This window comes from Cricetulus griseus, chromosome 3 (assembly GCF_003668045.3).
Source record: "Cricetulus griseus strain 17A/GY chromosome 3, alternate assembly CriGri-PICRH-1.0, whole genome shotgun sequence".
Taxonomy (NCBI): domain Eukaryota; kingdom Metazoa; phylum Chordata; class Mammalia; order Rodentia; family Cricetidae; genus Cricetulus; species Cricetulus griseus.
This window is the reverse complement of record NC_048596.1, coordinates 171,949,544-171,963,032: the sequence shown is the minus strand read 5'-3', so window position 1 is coordinate 171,963,032 and position 13,489 is coordinate 171,949,544. Positions and strand designations below refer to the sequence as shown.

The 13,489-nt window shown below is 38.2% G+C and overlaps 1 protein-coding gene across 8 annotated transcripts in view; it reads left to right on the top strand.

Annotated features, from left to right (window-relative positions):
* Cnot1 (CCR4-NOT transcription complex subunit 1) overlaps window positions 1-13,489 on the top strand; it is an 87,882-nt gene that overhangs the window by 32,675 nt on the left and 41,718 nt on the right. For 7 of the 8 annotated variants that reach the window (XM_027405716.2, XM_035442604.1, XM_027405712.2 and 4 more), the window contains exons 7-16: window positions 249-452; window positions 1,598-1,766; window positions 2,233-2,359; window positions 2,500-2,610; window positions 6,564-6,734; window positions 7,124-7,251; window positions 8,591-8,831; window positions 10,457-10,576; window positions 11,323-11,445; window positions 11,722-11,873. In XM_027405716.2, the coding sequence (XP_027261517.1) occupies window positions 249-452; window positions 1,598-1,766; window positions 2,233-2,359; window positions 2,500-2,610; window positions 6,564-6,734; window positions 7,124-7,251; window positions 8,591-8,831; window positions 10,457-10,576; window positions 11,323-11,445; window positions 11,722-11,873 (1,546 nt within the window). The remainder of the gene's footprint in view (window positions 1-248; window positions 453-1,597; window positions 1,767-2,232; window positions 2,360-2,499; window positions 2,611-6,563; window positions 6,735-7,123; window positions 7,252-8,590; window positions 8,832-10,456; window positions 10,577-11,322; window positions 11,446-11,721; window positions 11,874-13,489) is intronic. The other variant, XM_027405717.2, reaches the window with a different exon arrangement.

The following is a 13,489-nucleotide window of genomic DNA, read 5'->3' as shown; positions in this document are numbered from 1 at the left end:
ATCTGTCTGCCTCTGCCTCCTGAGTGCTGGGATTAAAGGCTGTGCTACCATGCCTGAGCCAGAACCTTTGATCTTGTAAAAATGTTCTTCCTTTTACCAGCCACTGTTTAAGTATACCTCTCAGCTAGAGCTATGTGAAAGCATGAGAGAGGTGAAAAATACATGGCAGTGAATACAAAGGGTGAGCATTTGAATATTAATTTTTACCTATTAGGGTATAAAAGTAACTTTGTTTATTTGACTTTTAGCTGCCCAGTTTATCAAACAGAAGCTTCCAGATCTTCTGCGTTCTTACATAGACGCAGACGTCAGTGGAAATCAAGAAGGTGGCTTCCAAGATATAGCAATAGAGGTCCTACATCTCCTACTCTCCCATCTCCTCTTTGGGCAGAAGGGAGCCTTTGGAGTTGGACAGGAACAGATAGACGCTTTTCTTAAGACACTGCGCAGAGGTAAGACATAGCCTATCACAGGTGTTTACAAACCATGATAAAGTATGTTGAAATATAAGTGAAGATGATTATTTCCTGTTCCTTGGTTTTAGTCTTAAAAGACTATATAATATCATTTTAAATATAAGAGTTATAGAACTTTTTAAAGGAGTAAATGTAAAATGAACCTAATTTTATCTGTGGATGTTTTTGTTATATAAGTACAATCACGTGAGGCTAGAAATATTTCTCTACTGCCTCTTCTCTATTTTGGAGAGGGAGACTACATTATGGGACAGGCTGCTTTTAATTTGCAAGGTTGGCCATTTTTTAGTTTATTGGTTTTCAATTTGTAACCCTGGTTATGCTGGAATTCACTCTGTAGATCAGGCTGGCCTGGAACTTATATCAGCCTGCCTCTGCCTCCAGAGTGCTGGGATTAAAGGCGTGTGCCACCAGGTCCAGCTAGGTTGGCCACTTTTGATAATACTTGTATTATTTCCTCAGCAGTTTGCTTTGTAATTCAAGATCAATAAATTCCCATCCTCTTGTCCTCAAAAAAGAGAAATAGGGATCTTTACTTACGATGTTTGTGTAGTTTAAACTGCATCGACTTTTTCAGTCATAAGAAGCTTTTATAGTTGTAATACATTCTGTTGCCCTGTAATGAATTCTGCCCCTTATGGGGATTTTGCTGAAAAAGTTTAATACATAGTATGAATTGATAAACAGATACTCATATCTGCATATGAAAAGTTAAAAATATACACATGAGCAGTTGTTTTGAGATACCAAAGATCAAATTCTAGGATTGGTTTGAGGTCATAATGTGGGCTTGGGAAAACTCAATAAGCTCTTTGAGGCAAGGTTGTTTGTCTTGCACATTTAAAGAGATGAACCTGCCTCTACCTTCAGAGTGCTGGGATTAAAGGTGTGAACGACTACACCCAGCCATAAACTGATTTTGAATATGAGCTTGTAGAAGAGTTGGGTTTGAAGGAATTTTAAAACAATAGCAGAAAGAGAGATGTGCATTTTATGTGTTGCTGGGCATTGAACACAGGGTCTCAGGCATGCTACACAGGCTCTTAATGTGCTGCATCTTTAGCCTCTAGGTTGCTGTCTTTTAGTTGTTTGTAACAGTTGTATTCCCTTTCTTTCTATAGATTTTCCCCAAGAGCGTTGTCCTGTGGTGCTTGCACCACTTTTATACCCTGAAAAACGGGACATTCTAATGGACAGGATCTTGCCTGATTCTGGAGGGGTAGCTAAAACCATGATGGAGAGCTCTCTGGCTGATTTCATGCAAGAAGTAGGCTATGGCTTTTGTGCAAGGTTGGTAGAAAGACACGACAAAACTGTAGCTGTTCTTAAGCATAATAATAATAATTATTATTATTTTATTTTGGTTTTTCGAGACAGGGTTTCTCTGTGTAGCTTTGGAGCCTATCCTGGCACTTGCTCTGGAGACCAGGCTGGCCTCGAACTCACAGAGATCCGCCTGCGTCTGTCTCCCGAGTGTTGGGATTATAGCTTAAGCATAATTATTGAAAACAAGTACACAAAATTGCGTAGTTATTGTGTGTCAGGATTGTCGCTTCTGAATTTTAATCATCTATGCCCTAGTCTAGTGTTGGTGTCTTAAGCTAGTGATTTTTGTTTCTAGTTGCATAAAAGTAACACATCAATTTCCCCGTATGTTTAGGAGTTTACACCACAGCGCATTTATTAGTAGCCCTTTTTTGTCTTGGTCTATGAGATTGGAAGTTAGCATATTTTTAAAGTAATATTTTTGTTTCAGTATTGAAGAATGTCGAAATATAATCATGCAGTTTGGTGTTCGGGAGGTCACAGCTGCCCAGGTTGCCAGGGTTTTGGGAATGATGGCTCGAACTCATTCAGGATTAACAGACGGTATTCCATTACAGGTATGTTGACTTTAACTGTTATACCGAAAGACTTTATATTCTGTCCTCTTCTGTTTATTAAATTGTAGTATGATTGATTGGTCTAAAGATGAGATGAAAACATCAGTTGGATTTGCTTAATTGTAGTATTACTTTTACAGAGCATCTCTGCTCCTGGCAGTGGGATCTGGAGTGATGGAAAAGATAAAAGTGAGGGCGCACAGGCACACACATGGAATGTAGAGGTTTTGATTGATGTTCTTAAAGAACTGGTGAGTACTTGTGATTAGGGTTTGGATTCATATTAACATGTCCTTAGAAGATTTTTTATTGTTGTTTCTTTTATAAGTTCTATGGCCAGCTGAAGAAGAACAACAGTGTTTTGTAATATCTCAACTTTATTGGTTCAAAAAAAAATTGTGGCCTCCAAAGCCACAGAGTAACCCTGTCTGGAAAAACAAAACAGTTTTCATCTTATTTTCAAAACAGTATCTTACTGAATGTAAGGTTGTCTCTAGCCAGTGGCCTCCACAGATCCATCTGTTGTGTTGTCTCCATCTCCCTTCCATCCTGTGATTCCAGATGTATGCCACCATGCCCAGCATTTTTGTAGGTGTGGGGTTTTAAACCGTAGATGTAGTTTCTGATCCACCTGTTCCCACAGCTATTTAGCCCCAAATAAACACTGAGACATATTATTAAACTGCTCGGCCAATGGCTTAGGCTTCTTACCGGTTAGCTTTTTTTTTGGGAGACAGGATTTCTCTATTGTTTTGGAGGCTGTCCTGGAACTCTCTCTGTAGACCAGGCTGGCCTTGAACTCACTGAGATCCCCTTGCCTCTGCCTCCTGAGTGCTGGGATGAAAGGCATGTGCCACCAATGCCCAGCAGCTTTCTTAATTATTAACCCATTTCTATTAATCAAAGTATTTCCACATGGTCTTACCAGAGGATCTTGCTCCCTCAGCAGCTATATGGTGTCTGCTCTGGTGGCTTCTCTCTTTCCTCTACCCTTCATTCTTCTTGCCTGGAAGCCCTGCCTATACTTTCTGCCTGGCTACTGACCAATCAGTGTTTTATTCATCAACCAATAAGAGAAACATATAGAAGGACATCCCCTATCATTGGACTCAGTGTTCTTGAGACTGGCACAAGGAAGCCATGTCTGTAGTTCCTATTTTACAGTTCTGAGCTAAAATGATGAATTGATTTCTGGGTGTTTTGGGGTTTCTCTGTGTTACAGCTTTGGCTGTCCTGGAACTCGATTTGTAAACTGTGCTGACCTCGAACTCACAGAGATCCCATTTGTCTCTATCTCCCAAGTGCTGGGATTAAAGATTTGCACACCACTGCCTGGAAAAATGGTGAATTGCTAAGTGTAGTCTTTGGTCAGGTTCTGGAATGGGCTAAGAGGTTGCAAAGTAATAATTGATAAATTATTGAAAAGGCAAGCCTGATTTTTTTTTTTCCCCTCCTTTTTGGTTTTTCCAGACAGGGTTTCTCTGTAGCTTTGGAGCCTATCCTGGCACTCGCTCTGTAGACTGAGCTGGCCTTGAACTCCCAGAGATCTGCCTGCCTCTGTCTCAAAGTGCTGGGATTAAAGGTGTGCGCCACCAATGCCCGGCTAAGCTTGAATTTATATGTGCACCAAAAATTATTATACTCTGATATATCTTTATTTTCTGATTATTCAGAAACTAACTGTCCCTTTATTTTATGGAAAAAAAAAAAACAACAAACAAACAGACACACCTGGGTGAAATAAGGAAGTGCTTAAATAAAACCTAAAAGACAAATTGGAAGGATTGATGATATTTATGCAGCGGCAGAATAGTAAATTCAGATGTATATTACTTGATAAACTATCAGAGAATAACATACAAGAATTATAGGGCTGGAGCTAAGCCTTAGCAGTTTTGAGTACTAGCTGTTCTTCCAGAGGATCCAGGGTTCAATTCCCAGCAACCACACGACAGCGCAGAACTGTCTGACTCCATTTCCAGAGGAACCAACATCCTTACATAGACATGTATACAGGCAAAGCACCAATGAAATAATAATTTTTTAAAAGATTTTATTTATTATGTATACAATATTCTGCTTCCATGTATATCTGCACACCAGAAGAGGGCACCAGATCTCATAACGGATGGTTGTGAGCCACCATGTGGTTGCTGGGAATTGAACTCAGGACCTCTGGAAGAGCAGTCGGTGCTCTTAACCTCTGAGCCATCTCTCCAGCCTGAAATAATAATTTTTAAAAAATTGTTTACCATTCGTTGGAGTGGTGATGAATGCCTATGAGGCAAAGGCAGGAATATTATACAGGTGGAAACCCTCTGCTCTCCTCTGAAAAACTGAACAGACAGTGATAGTTTTTAGAGTTAGTTTGGTGAAGTCGGCAATGTGGCTCAGTGGTAGAGTACTTACCTAACATGCTGAAAGCTATGTTCAGTCTCTGCACAGCAGAAAAGACAAGCCAAAATCCTCTGTACTGGAGCTATGTAGTACACAGTCCGGCCTTGAACTTGAATCTTCTACCTCCTGGGTGCTGGGACCACAGACATGTACCACCAATCCTGGTAGGAATTGAGTCTAAGACCTCAGTACATGTTAGATATTCAGCCAGAGCTGTTATACCTTGCTCATAACTCTTACCAGGAGTTGAGGTATTTATCCTAGTTCTCATTTTTTGTTTTCCTGTTTACAGCTTATTACCAAGACCTAGTGGCAGAGAACCCTTGTGTTCTCTCATAACTTCACTATTAACTTAAATTGGTTTTACTCTATTTTCTAATAGCTTCAAGGATCAAAGCCTTCTCAGGCTTCTAGGGATTTTGTAGCTGTGCCCCTCATTTTGCTGGAGGAGCACTGGGATTCCATGAGCGCCCACATTGTAACATCATTGGTTCTGGAGGCTCAAACTCAGGTCATTCACACACCCAAGTGCGTAACTCCTTGAGCCATTTTCCTAGCCTTTCACTGTATTTTTTTGAGATGGTCTTCAGTTTTGCCTCAAACTCATCAACTTGGCTGGGTCACCTGGTCAGTGAGCTATATATACTGTTTTCTTAGCACTGAGATTACAGATGTGTGATGCTTTGTGTCGTTTGTTTATTTGAGACAGATTCCACCTGCCTTTGCCTCTGAAGTGCTGGGATCAAAGTCGTTCCTAGCTTTTTTGCTTTTTCAAACATGGGTTCAAAAATTTTCACTTGGAACTGAGATATATCCTCAGCCCAGTTGTTCTCAACCTTACTATGCTTTGACCCTTTAATAGAGTTCCTCTTGTTGTGATCCCAACCATAAAGTTATTTTCCGTTCTACTTCATAACTATAATCTTGTTATTATGTACCATAATGTAAATATCTATGTTTTCTGATGGTCTTAAGTGACCCCGGTGAAAAGGCCTCTTGACTCCTCATGGATAACAACCCCAGGTTGAGAACCACTGCTCTAATTTCTTGTGGGGTTTTGTATATTTTTTGTCACTTGTTGCTTGCTTTCTTTGTTTTTGAGATAGCGTCTGATATGGCCTAGTAATTTTGTTGTTGCTTTCATACCTAGCTAAATTTTAATACATTGTTTATTTTCATTCATGTATACTTGTAATAATACTGAATTTAAATACACATATAATTCAGTGGTATATACCTTCAGGATGGCTATGCTTGAGAAATTGGCAGCCTTACCAGAAATATGTCTCTGGTGTTTTACTTCTTTTTCATTGTATTTTAGTTTAGAAGTAGATAATGCATCATTAATGTTACACTGTTACTGAATACCTTTTTTTGATGTACATTTATCCAAACCTTATAAGAAACAGGCTGTGGTATACACCTTTAGTCCCAACACTTCAGGCTGACTCTCTGAGTTTAAGGCCAACCTGGTCTACACAGTGAATTCTAAGCTGGCCCCGGGCTGAAATTTTTATACAGTAAGACCTGGTCTGGGAAAAAATAAGACAAAATGAAAACAATTGGCAGTGGTGGCGCACACCTTTAATCCCAGCTAGTTCCAGTACAGCCTCCAAAGCCACAGAGAAACCCTGTCTTGAAGACCCCCCCCCAAAAAAAAGCAGCTTTTTGAAGCTACTAAAAATCTTTGATATTGGTGGTGTGTTCAATAGAATACTATCAATTTCAGATTTATTTTGCCTTGGCCAAAGCATCAGTATTTGCCCATATTTGTTCCTTTAACCATGAAATGTTTTCATCTTTTTAGAACCCTAGTTTGAATTTCAAGGAAGTAACTTATGAGCTGGACCATCCTGGATTTCAAATTCGTGATAGCAAAGGACTTCACAATGTGGTTTATGGTATTCAGAGAGGCCTAGGCATGGAAGTGTTTCCAGTGGATTTTATATATAGGCCTTGGAAACATGCAGAAGGCCAGGTAAGAATGATGCTTCAGTTATAGAATGAAGAAAAATAATGACTTTTATTAGGTCAGTTTACCCATGTAATGCAATATTATACTTACTTTTCATAGCTCAGGAAACTGGTTTGCTTGCCATCAGGTTTATATTTATATTTTCACAGTTTTAGTTCTTTGAGGTACAGCAGTTAAGCTTTTCCAATTTGATTATGTTTATCTCCAAGACCATCTTATTGTCCCTTTCTATCTTCTGAGTTACCTGGTTTTTCAAAGGGCAAATAGTTCCTTTTTTCTTCTTTTAAAAGGGCAATTATCTAACAACCCTGATACTAGCCTCATGAAAGTGGTTCATATTTTTAGCATTCCTAATCCTTGATGGCAGTATGCACTTTGTCTTTCTGTTGCAGCTCTCTTTCATCCAGCATTCCCTGATAAACCCAGAGGTCTTCTGCTTTGCTGACTACCCCTGTCATACTGTTGCCACTGACATTTTGAAAGCACCACCAGAGGATGACAATCGAGAAATTGCCACATGGTAAACATCCCTGCAAGTAACACTGTTAATATACTTAAAGGAAATTTTATTTTTATTTATTACGCATATAGTTTTCTGCCTACATGCAAGAGAAGGGCAACAGATTTCACTGTAGATGGTTGTGAGCCACTATGTGGTTGCTGGGAATTAAATCAGGACCTCTGGAAGACCAGCTAGTACTCTTAACCTTTGAGCTGTCTCTCCAGCCCTGAAATTTTATTTTTAATGAGGTGATTTCATAAAGGTTTTTATAAAGGATGTGATGAATAAAAATTCTTTTAGTTACATTGTCCCTAGTTAAATTTTTACTTTTGTGAGTTGTGATATTTTGGTACTTTCTACATTTAATTCTAATTGGCTCAAAAAGTGTCATTTTTAAAAAGTGTTTCTGGGACAGAATGCAGCCACATTGCCAAACACTTCAGTTGTATACATTCTCTCAACTCTTTTTTTTTTTTTTTGGCCATTGATACATCATTTGTTTTCTTGACCCTTCCTTCCATAGTATGGCCTTATCCTTTTCCTCAAGGACTAAACATAGAGTTAGATTTTTAGATATAATTTAAGCCAACCAAATTCTAATTACTGTTAAGCACTTCACGTGTACACTACATCAGAAGACAGCTACTGAAAACTTATTATTAATGTGTACATTTTAGTTTTTTTTTTTTAACTATTATAAATAACATTTGGGTTTTCTTCACAGTCATAAAAATCCTGGTAATGAGGATCTTTTATGCAAATCAGCTGATTGTTAATTTGAATTTCCTTTTAAAGTAATATATAGGCATACATAGATTAATCTATAGTCATAGCAGTAGGTGCCTCTCCCTCTAACACACAATGCTCACGAAATGAGGGACTTTACAACTTTCTTTCCTGCCTTGCTATATATAACCTCAGAAGCCTGTACGTAGTGTTTAAAATCCATCCATAGCAGACATGTAAGAATATTTATTCATGCCTGGTGGTGGTGGTGCACCACTTTAATCCCAGCCCTCTGGAGGCAGAGGCAGGTGATGGATCTCTTGAGTTCAAGGCCAGCCTGGCCTATAGAGCTAATTCCAGGACAGCTAGGGCTGTTACATAGAGAAACCATGTCTTAAAAAACAAACAAAAAATATTTATTCTTTAATACCAAGGTATGGTTGGAATGTGATTTATGCAGTTTTATTCTGTAGCTGGTATTACTTAATTTGGGGTGAATTTGAAGAATATATAGCTCAATGATTAAGTGCTTATAAATACATGGTTTCAATGCCCAGCATCCAAAGAAAAAAGCTATTTTTTATATAGTTAATATTTTCAATGATCAAGCATCTTTCTTCATTCTTGTTAGGAAAAGCTTGGATTTGATTGAATCTCTGCTGAGGCTTGCAGAGGTTGGGCAGTATGAGCAAGTGAAACAACTCTTCAGCTTCCCTATCAAACACTGTCCAGACATGTTGGTATTGGCCTTACTACAAATCAACACCTCCTGGCACACCTTACGCCATGAACTCATCTCTACTTTGATGCCAATTTTCCTTGGAAACCATCCTAACTCTGCCATTATTTTGCACTATGCATGGCACGGGCAGGTAAGACAACTAATTTGCTCATCGGTTTTTTATTACATTTATTGACATCCTTTAAAACCCCAGTGTTTTAAGGCTGGAGTGGTGGGTCAGCAGTTAAAGATTGCTTGCTGCTGTTTTAGAAGACCTGGGTTCAGTTCCCACATGGATACTCACAACCATCTGTGACTCAGTTCTAGGCGAACCAGAAGTCCTCCTGACCTCCAATGTCACCAGGCATGCACATGGTGCACAAGACATGCCTGCAGACAAATCATTCATACATTAAATAAATAAGTCTAAATATCAATAAGATAAAAATCAAAGCAAATCTCTGTTCTAAAGACAAATTTATTAACATCAAACATACTTTTAGAATCCTTTAGTCAATTCTGTAAAAAGTACCAGAGAGCAAGGATAAGGATGTTAGATTAATTAATATTCAGCATCCTTAAAAATTGCTACTGTCTGTGACACATTTTGACATTAATGAAGAGCTTACATGTTTACTATGAAAACAAAAGATCCAGATGTTGCTTTCAGCAATAGATTAGGAAATTGACAAATGAATCTTTATTTTGCTTTGGAATCAAGAGTCAATGTGTATTCCAGACTGGGCTGGATGATAACTTTCAGTTTAGGATTCCTAGGTTTCTCTGCTGCTGAGGATTAAACCCAGGGCTTTTGAGTGTGCTAAGGAAGCACTCTATCAGGTTAGCTATATTCCCCATCCCAAAGATATCTTTGAGTGGAATTTTTTTTTGTCTTTCCAAAGTAGAACATTTATTGTTTTTTATTTTTATTAATTTTTTGAGACAAAGTGTCATTTTTTTTTTTTTTTGGCTGTGTTTGTGTGTGTGAGGGAGGGAGGGAGGGAGGGAGGGAGAGAGAGAGAGAGAGAGAGAGAGAGAGAGAGAGAGAGAGAGAGAGAGAGAGAGAGAGAGAGAATTCTGCATTCAAAAGGGTAGGCTGCCCTTTTCTTCTTTGAACCATGAGTTATGCTGGCAGCCAGCAAGCTTCATTGCAGGGTTTTATAGTCATGCAGGGGCAGTGATCTGAACTGAAGTCCTCATACTACAAAGCAAACACTTTTACCTATTTCTCTATGCCTTCACCCCTAGTTTTATAGACTATACTTGACAAGTAAATCTCTCCTTATGCCCTTATACCCCACAAAATAAAATAAAAAAAGCATGTCTGCCTGGCTTAGAACATGCTAGGATTTCAGGAGTGTGCTACTATGCCAAGTTCCTCAACATTTTTTTGTTTTTGTGTTGTTTTTAGTTTTTTGTTGCAGGTCTCTTGATACGTCAAATACAAACACTTAGTCTTGAGCTTTTGACTTAACATGCTGCATGATGAGATTATAGGCACACACCAGTGCATTTGGCTTATTATGTCTGAAATTTCATGCTTGAAAATAAGACTTACATGCCCATAAAAAAGCATAGTTTTTGGACTAGTTGACTAGGTTTGGGATGATGTAAATAATGTTACCATAATTACATAGTTATTGACCCTGAGCTTAGTCTCTGTATTGATACCTCTTTTTTATAAGGGGAACATGGAAAATTAGGGAGGCATATGTAGTAATATTTATCAAATAGCTGGGAGGGTTGCCATTTAACCTTTCCACCTCTTTTTCTTAGGGACAGTCTCCATCAATTCGCCAACTTATAATGCATGCAATGGCAGAATGGTACATGAGAGGAGAACAGTATGATCAGGCCAAATTGTCTCGAATACTTGACGTGGCCCAGGACTTGAAGGTGATTTTAGAGGAATACAGCAACAGCAGTTTACTAATGACTAGTACATTTTAACATAATATACTTGTAATAGGAATGTTTTATATGTAACTAGCTCGTTTAAGATTTAAATTTTGCTTTGTGCATTGAAAGGTAACAGAATGGTTTTAGATAGGTAAGCATAACATTTATTTTTGATTGGTCTGACTCAGGTAAAGGCTGATTTGTTTGATTAATTGTTTTAGTGGTGTTCACAATTGAATATCAGGGACTTAGACATGGTAGGCAAACTCTACCACAAAGCTGTGTAATCAGCCTTACAAGACTATTTAAAACAAGTGATGGATGAGCTTCAGTCTTTATTTTGAGATATAATTTTGTAGAAAGTATGTTAATTTCAACTCTAGCAAATTTGTTAGAATCTTCTGTTGACTAAGTGTCATTTATCACTGTGTTAATATCAGTGATGTAACTAGTGTTTAGGTTGTGTTAAACTTACATGTAGATGCTAAAAAAATGGGAAAGGGTCATTATTTATACTCTTGCTTTGCTCTTGATACTGTTAATTGAAAAAGCCAAGTAGTATGAAGGCTGTCATGAGTTGACCTTTAAAATGGGGTCTTAATTCTAAATAGAGTACTTCCTTCCAAAAAAAAATGATAAAGGAAATAGATTTTTTATTTAATAGACATGTATATTAAAAACAGGAAGTAGAAAATAGTACAAAGAAATGGTTATTACTTGACTTTGTAAATGTTCTGCTTTAGGCCTTGTCAATGCTGCTAAATGGCACTCCATTTGCCTTTGTTATTGACCTTGCTGCACTTGCTTCACGGCGTGAATACCTCAAACTTGACAAGTGGCTAACAGATAAAATAAGAGAACATGGGGTAAGCAGTAAGCAGGAATTGCTCATTCTTTAAAAATTTTGGTGGCTAAAATGTCTAAAAAAGCATTTAAAAAAAAAAAAAAAAGGAATGCTACACCATTGCTTTACCTCTGAGCCACATCCCTATCCCAGGAAGCCCCCTTTAAAATGACATCTAAAATCATATTTTGCTGTTGTTTATTGTAGATGGTAGTTACATCGTTTAGTTCTTTGTTTTGAAAGCATTTAAGAAAAATGTAAAATACAATGAAGCATTTTCTGTTTTTTTTTTTTAAAGGAGCCTTTTATACAAGCATGTATGACTTTTTTAAAGAGACGGTGCCCTTCTATTTTGGGTGGACTTGCCCCAGAGAAAGATCAGCCCAAAAGTGCTCAACTTCCTGCTGAAACTCTAGCAACAATGTTGGCTTGTCTACAGGCTTGTGCCGGGTAAGAAGAATGTACTTGGAAATGACTGTATTGGGCCAGGCTTGGGGTGGTACTTGCCCATAATTCCAACACTCAGTAGGTAGATGGTGGATCATCATGGGTTTGAGGTCAGCTTAGTCTTCATAATCTGAGTTCCTGATCTGCCAATGCTTTGTGGAAAGACCCTGTATAAACCATTACAACCAATCAAAAAGCTATGTTTAATGACTGTTGATTTTAGTCACAAGTCACTATAACATTAACACCACTGTGCTAAATGAACATATAATTTCTTTGGTTTATGTTCTCAAAAAGGTCATGTTTTATGAGTTTATTTATGGAGTCTTACTTCTGCTTGAAACACATACAATGACTCCTTTTTCTCTGTCATACTGTCTTAATTAAACCATCCTTTTAGTAAATGTTGAAATTGAAAGCTATTAAGTTTTGTTTTTCAAGTTCCTTGAATTTTTGTATGATTTTCAAGGTCACTTGGGACATTACTGCAGATTGCAAAGAGCTCTGGGATCACGATTAGTGTGTTTGATCTTCAGCTCATAATCAGGCCCTACAGGCCTGTTTTTAAACAAATGGTTGAGATTTAACCAGAAGTAATATATGAGATAAGATTTTGTAGAAAGTAGGTTCATAGATAAATTGTCATCGTAATAAACGTAAGACTTCCCAGTCCATGAACTGGGATGTCTTTGTATTTTAATTCTTTGATTATTTCATTTTATGGTATTTTCAGTATGCAAAACTTGTCCTTCTTTGCTGATTAAAGCGATTATTAAAAATTTATTGTGTGTGTATACATCTTTGTATAGGTGCACTTGGGTGCAAAGGAGTGAAGGTCAGAGGACAATTTTCTGGAACCAGTTCTTTGCTTCTACCATACAGGTTCCAGGGATCAAACTCAGTCATCAGGCTTGGCATCAGGTGCCATCTCACTGTGGCCCCCCCTTGTTAACATTTGTTGCTGGGTATTTTACTAAAGATCATGTTGTCTACAAATGCAGGCCTCTGCTTTTCATTTTGTTTGTTTTTGTTTTTAAAGATTTTATTTATTTATTATGTATACAGTCTTCTGCCTGCATGCCAGCAGAGGGCACCGGATCTTATTGAAAGTGGTTGTGAGCCTCCATGTGGTTGCTGGGAACTGAACTAAGGACCTCTGGAAGAAGAGTCAGTGCTCTTAACCACTGAGCCATCTCTCCAGCCCTGTTTGTTTGTTTTTTTGAGACAGGGTTTCTCTCTGAAGCCCTGGCTGTCCTGGAGCTTACTATACAGACCAAGCTAGCCTTGAATTCACAGATATCCACCTGCCTCTACCTCCCTCTACCACCAACTGGCTGACTTATTTTCTAATCTGGGTGTTTTTTATTTCTTACTCTTCTCTTACATGATGGGAATGGAGCTTTGTCTTGTTCCAGATTTAGGGCAAAGTTTGAAGTGCTTTGCTATGTTGATACCCATGGGTTGTCATGGGTTTCCTTTTTCAGGTTGAATTCCTGTAGGTCTTCTGGATGATAAGGCTCACTATGTTTCACAGGTTGGCCTAGAACTCATATTCACAGGGCTGGCCTCTAACCACTCTAGCAACCTTCTTGTCTCAGCTTCCTGAGTCTGGGGATTAC